The sequence below is a fragment of the Quercus lobata genome, chromosome 3 (genome assembly GCF_001633185.2).
Source record: "Quercus lobata isolate SW786 chromosome 3, ValleyOak3.0 Primary Assembly, whole genome shotgun sequence".
NCBI classification, from domain to species: Eukaryota; Viridiplantae; Streptophyta; class Magnoliopsida; order Fagales; family Fagaceae; genus Quercus; species Quercus lobata.
The window spans coordinates 55,018,593-55,024,887 of NC_044906.1; the positions used below are offsets into that span (position 1 = coordinate 55,018,593).

The window sequence follows — 6,295 nt, forward strand, 5'->3', positions numbered from 1 at the left end:
CATCCGGTTACCTTTGCGGATCTCCGCCGCATGCTTTTGTGCTATTGTTACTTAGGACGTTTCTTCTTTGTACGCAATTCCTAACTAGTTGTAGTTAGCCTAAGGACCGGAATAAGATGTTTCAGCGTATTAGGGCTGCTAGGCTTCTTTCTCATAGGAGGGGTTCGCATCCAACTCTTCTCGATAACTGGTTATTGGCAACATCTTCTAACTTGTTAAGCGCAAATAGCCTATATAAGATAACTCTAATCGTCTACTACTTTGGGTGACTTGTATCGGGACGAGTTCACTGTTTCTATAGTAGAAGATCAAGTTACACACACATCTGCTGATATAATCTCCGGAGATTCTTCCGAGAAGCTAGGTCAAGGCTATCTGGCAGAAAAGGATTCTAATGGCACAAAGCCGTTCTTCCCCTGTTTCCCCGATCTCCGCTGGTTGCTTGTAGGAATTTTTTAGCTCGATCCTTCGAGAGTCCCTTGGAAATAGAAACGGGCTAGAGCTCCTAGTCGTTTCTAAGGAATTTCTACCTTTTGGATCGAACTAGGAATCATACATTCGCTGAATGACTCAACAACCAAGTATTTCACTTACCTACACATAAGCTTCCTATATTCTCTAGAACATCCCATCTCGTTTCATAGCGCCTGCATCCCGAAAAAATAGACTTCCTATCAAATCTTTCACAGTCCCCAAAGAGATCCATCCGATGGTCTTTCACTCTCTCGCTTCATCTTCCCAGCTATCCTTTACATGCAAGTAAGATCAGATCGAATGCTCATTCTGGCTTCTCATCTAGCTTCTCTCCCACTACTCAACCCTATTTCTTATTATTTCATTATTTTAGTATTTTAGATTGAACGGACAGCTTATGCTTCTAATAGATTCCTAGCTAGCTAAGATGCATCTACGAGAAGCTATTTTTTATGTAATATTACATTATATGAAAAAAGAGATCAAGTAGCGAGTAAACAAGATCCTCGAACTATGGTGGGTTCAGAAAGAGGAAGAAGGCAGAAGTGCGGCACTGACTTCTGCCAATTTTTGAAAAAGGTTTCTTATCAGTGCGCGCCTACCGATGAAGAAGGAAGGAAACTACTCTTTGTTTGTCCGCGCACCTTTTATTATTCCTTCCCGTGAGAGTGAAGATCGCGCAAGACATTGGAAATCCAGTCAAACTAGTAGTCGAGGATGGGCTGATGGATACGAAAAACCTAAACTAAACTAACTCATCTAAGGAATAATAAAAGTCAGGGGTTGTTGGGGAGGGATTTCGTCAAGCGGAGGGGAAGTCCAGAGGGATGTGGGAAAGACTGAAAATGAAAGCAAGCACAACTAGTCTTGGCGAGCTATGAATGAATGCTTAGCTTGACCAAGAATTGCTGTTGTTGAATCAATAGCAGAGCGAGATTTAGAAGGCATGGCTCTCTAGCCGAGCTTAAGCGAGTGGAAAAAAGTTTTCAATGCTTGAGACCAAAGGAATTAGCCAAGGTACATCAAAGACAAATCTTGTCACTGGGGAGATCTAGGAGTAGTTGAAGTGTGCCGTGAGTGGTAGCTGTTTAGTAAGGGCATGGCTTATGGTAGGGAGTAACCCGTCTTGTTGAGTCAACTGTGAACGCATGGTTTGCTCTTAAAAAGAATAGCTCTTCTTCTTCTTTTGCCCTTCTCCTCCTCATTCCTTTCCTTGAGCATTGATCAAGGCATGGGATCCTTACAAGCTCATGAAGACTAGTTAGTGACTTCGCTTTCCCTGCAAATCTTGCTAATCAGTAGCCAGACTAACCTAATTAGGAGAAGAAGGCCTAGGGGTGCGGTCGATTCGTCTTGCCTTGGCCTGGCCACAAGGGCTTGGCAGATCGAGAAAGCGTTAAATCTCCTCCTCGCTTACTGGTCACAGCTAAGAGTTCTTTACTTTATGTTGATGTTATACCCGAGGGTTCCTTCCCTCACTTGTTACTAGCAGCTCTTCCTTTACACCTGAGAACTACCTATTCTTTTTCACAGCAAACCATGAAGAGTCGAAAGAGTTCACCGCAGAAAGCATAGTCAGAAGAGCTGAACAGCTGACGACCAGCAAGATGTTTGATGGGATTTTGTGGTTTGGCCGATTGCAGCTTGTTTGTGTTTAACCGAGAATGTTTTTGAGCGGAGTGGGGCTGACTGGTTTCGGCTTGGGAATGCTCATTAGCACAACACAAATCTAATAGTTGACAGCCAATGGTCCTCAAAAGCAAAGCTTATACCAACTCCCATCATTCAAATATTCACTTGGTTCAGTTTGAAGTAAGGCAATTAACAATCTCCTGTCTCTTGCTGTTTTTTTCAACAAAAGAATTGCGGAATTACAGCAAATAAGAACAGCATGAAATGAAGCAACTCATTCATATAAGTACCATCTAATGCTTTATATTTAGCTGATATTTGTTCAACCATGAATTTTCTTTTAATCCAAACAAGAAAAGCTCATAAACAGAACAAAACAAGACAAAATAATCGGCAGAGACCAAAGCAATGGAGTACAAGTTCCACTGAATTCCAAGACTTTGGGTTTTATTTATTCCACACTCCAAATGGATCTTGGTTCGTTTTGAATTAAGTCAGATTAAATTGGAACAGTTCTACTAAAAACGAATTGCAGCAAATAAATCGGAACAGCATGAACTCGGTTATATTAAAACCATCTAATGCTTATATTTAGCTTATATTGTTCCGCTACGAATTCTCTTTTAATTGACACAAGAAAACCTCATGAACAAAACAAAACAAAACAACCAGCTGAGACCATCAGCAATGTACCACAGGTTTAACAGAATTCCAAAAGACTCGGGTTTATTCCAAACTCCAAATGGAGTGCCACGCATAGCTAAACTCTAGAATCAACAAAAACATAAAAAAGATAGCCTTGAATAGTCAGTTGTTTCAAGCTTTTACAGATGCGATGTGGACAATCAGGTCAACCACACGGGAACTGCAAAAACAAGATAAATGGGAAAGGGTGTTAGAACTGTAGGATAGCTGAAATCAATTTATCTACAAGAGTGAAGGGAAGGGATCTGAAAAGCATGTTTTATAGACCATGTTAAGGTTTCAAAACTAGATGGTAGGAGAGGATGCCCAAAGTATCAAAACCAAATTAAAAAGAGGGATGCATACTTCAGATTAATGTTTCATATGATTACCTGTAGCCCCATTCGTTGTCATACCAAGAGACAAGTTTCACAAAATTGTCATTCAATGCAATTCCAGCCTTGGCGTCGAATATGCTAGACCTGCATTAAGAACAGATGACCATGTCATGAGTCATATCATGACAATAACCAACAGTAAAATAAAACAGAAAGTCAACTTATTTCCAATAATATAAAATGAATTAACCATCCTTCACAAAATTATTGGTTCCTAAAATAAATATAATGATGCCCCGCAATTGCTCAATACATATGAGCATTTCACAGATTTCCAATACATGACCATTTCAATGATTTCCCAAAAGCAAATGCATTTGAAAAAAAAAAAAACGTAACCGTTTAAATTTAGTTACAAATATCTATACAAAAATATTGAGAATACAAAAACCAGTTATGGAATCAGATTCACTGGTTCTTCAAACCAAATGGGTAACACTTCATGAGTAGAATAATAAATTCAAAACAAGATACAAACTATACGATCAATTATATTACCACTTAGATTCTAGCATGCATAAAGGAATGCTTGCAAAATATAAACTAGGCCAGAGCAAGACAACTTTAGAACATAACAATAAAAGATTAATCTACCTGCTGTCACCAATGAAGTCGGTAGACACCACATCATCTTCAGTGTATCCCAAGATACCCTTAAGCTTGCCCTCGGACTCCTCCCTGAGAATTGTCATATCAAAAGACTTATTTTAATACAGACAATTACTTAATAAGACATCAGTTCAATACATGATAGACGATAACACTTGCACATTATAAGAATACAAGACCAACATTCCAACACTTACTTGATAGCTTTTTTGATCTCCTCATAGGAGGCCTTCTTCTCAAGCCTGACAGTGAGGTCAACGACTGAAACATCAACAGTTGGAACACGGAAAGCCATTCCAGTCAATTTGCCATTAAGTTGTGGAAGAACCTTTCCAACAGCCTATACAGCCACAAAATACACCCAAATTAGTCAGGCTGCTAAATATATTTGATAGCAGCATTATCAAATCCAGTTCTGAAATGAATGTTAACACTTCAGAAATTCAAATCCAATTAGAATGGATACTTATAAACACAAAATAAACCAACCATATTCCACTCCTATACAACAATATAGACAACAAGAAGTACACCCCAAGTCACAAACTATAAACATTTTACATCAATAGGCAAGACCAACAATTAACAGCTAAATAAGACATAAACTACCTTAGCAGCTAAATTCACTCCTATATATAGATGTCTAACCACTAAGCAGGCCCAACATTCAACAGAAAGCAACATTGTAAATAATACCAATTCATAAAATTAAGTAATAAACTACCTTAGCAGCCCCAGTGCTGCTGGGAATAATGTTAAAGGAAGCAGCTCTTCCACCCCTCCAGTCCTTGCTTGATGGGCCATCAACAGTCTTCTGTGTGGCTGAATCAGAAATAATAGCAACAATTAGCACAACTATCAAACACATTTCAAATTTTTTTAAAACGAATAGAATCACAGTTTCACAGCCAACAACTCACCGGTGATAGAGTGGACAGTGGTCATGAGAGCCTCAACAATTCCAAACCTGTCATTGATAACCTGTACATAATGTCAAACAACAACATAATAAGCACAAAAATTCACCCTTCAACAACAAAATACAGTCATAACCATATAAATGGATTCAAAGTCAACCTTGGCAAGGGGAGCAAGGCAGTTGGTAGTGCAACTAGCATTGGAAACAATATCAAGATGTGGCTTATACTCCTTCTCGTTCACACCAACAACAAACATGGGTGCATCTTTGCTGGGAGCAGAGATCACAACCTTCTTAGCACCACCCTGATCACCAAACAATCCAATTCAAATCTCAATTTCCATTCTCATTATCATTCTATACAAAACAAACCCAACTGATAAAAGCACATATATTTACAACCCCATATGATATTAAAACACAAACACTTTCCTACAAGTGAATAAAGGAGAAAAGGCAAACCTTCAAATGGGCAGCAGCCTTTTCCTTGTCGGTAAAAACACCGGTAGATTCAACCACAAAGTCGGCTCCAACCTGACCCCATGGGATCTCTTCTGGGTTCCTGAAAAAAAAAATTCATCTTTTAAGCAACAACACTCAAAACAGTAAAACCCATTTTCAATCTCCAAACTACAAAACGAAAACACAAAAAAAAAAAAAAAAAAAAAGCAATAAACTTCAGTACCTGACTCCAAAAACAGTGACGGGTTTCTCGCCGAAGAGAAGGGTCTTCTCGTCCTTCACCTTCAACTCGTGGTGCTTCCATTGACCGTGAACGGTGTCGTACTTGAACATATATGTCTGAAAATTTGCATAAACCTTTGTTACTATTCAAGATTTCTCAAATATTTACCGATGGGTAAAAAAGGGTTTTAGAAAAATATTTATACCATGTAGTCAACGTTGATGAATGGATCGTTAACAGCAACGAGTTCAACATCGTCTCTCTGAAGAGCAACTCTCGCAACTAAACGACCAATCCTTCCGAAACCTATTAGATTCCAAATGTTATTTTTTCACTATAGTCCGACAACCTTAAATACTAACAAAAAACAAACAGATCGGAGGGTTTTAAGCTTTTAGATTTTAGTTTTTTACCGTTGATTCCGATCTTGATCTTCTTGCATGATGCTGCAGTAAAAACAAAACACACAAAAAAACAAAGAACACAGAAAATCAAAAAGAGAATTCATTAACGAAACAAATCAAAGCAAAAAAAGCAAACCAGGGATTACCCATTGATAATCTGTAGTGGCGTAGAAAACAGAGAGAGATAAGATTTGTATGAGAGAGAGTGAGTGAGAGAGTGTGGGATGGTATTGGAACAGAGAGAGAGAGCCTTATATATATAAAGGCAGAAAATGTAAACCGGTGGGCACTGGGTAGGGTTTGTCACGTGCCGCGTGAGAGCGAGAGTGGGTTTATGGTTTTACTTTATGCTTGGGCGAAACGAAAGGTAGCTTGGAGCCGCTGATTAAGGTTAATATTCCTGTATTTCAAAGCCGCTGATTTTTTGAGTAATTTTAGTACAATGTCAAATGTTACGGTTTTGTGATTTGTAGACTATTATTTTCATATA

The 6,295-nt window shown here is 38.6% G+C and overlaps 1 protein-coding gene across 1 annotated transcript; it reads right to left on the reverse strand.

Moving 5' to 3' along the window:
• Nucleotides 1–2,645: 2,645 nt before the first annotated feature.
• LOC115982308 (glyceraldehyde-3-phosphate dehydrogenase, cytosolic) lies at nt 2,646–6,025 on the reverse strand. Its single transcript, XM_031104870.1, has 12 exons — nt 5,952–6,025; nt 5,815–5,847; nt 5,607–5,707; nt 5,402–5,517; nt 5,179–5,278; nt 4,875–5,021; nt 4,718–4,778; nt 4,522–4,619; nt 3,995–4,137; nt 3,783–3,866; nt 3,183–3,272; nt 2,646–2,971 (listed from the first exon to the last, which is right to left on the reverse strand). Exons 1-12 carry the CDS (start codon nt 5,953–5,955, stop codon nt 2,923–2,925), a joined length of 1,026 nt encoding a protein of 341 aa, XP_030960730.1. The 5' UTR covers nt 5,956–6,025; the 3' UTR covers nt 2,646–2,922.
• Nucleotides 6,026–6,295: the final 270 nt, after the last annotated feature.

What these genes read in the sequence shown, in the direction of transcription:
- LOC115982308 (XM_031104870.1), bottom strand. An exon ending in GATCAAGATCGGAATCAACG is followed by an intron (nt 5,708 to 5,814) that starts GTAAAAAACTAA and finishes GGAATCTAATAG; the next exon opens with GTTTCGGAAGGATTGGTCGT. An exon ending in GACAACGAATGGGGCTACAG is followed by an intron (nt 2,972 to 3,182) that starts GTAATCATATGA and finishes TTGTTTTTGCAG; the next exon opens with TTCCCGTGTGGTTGACCTGA.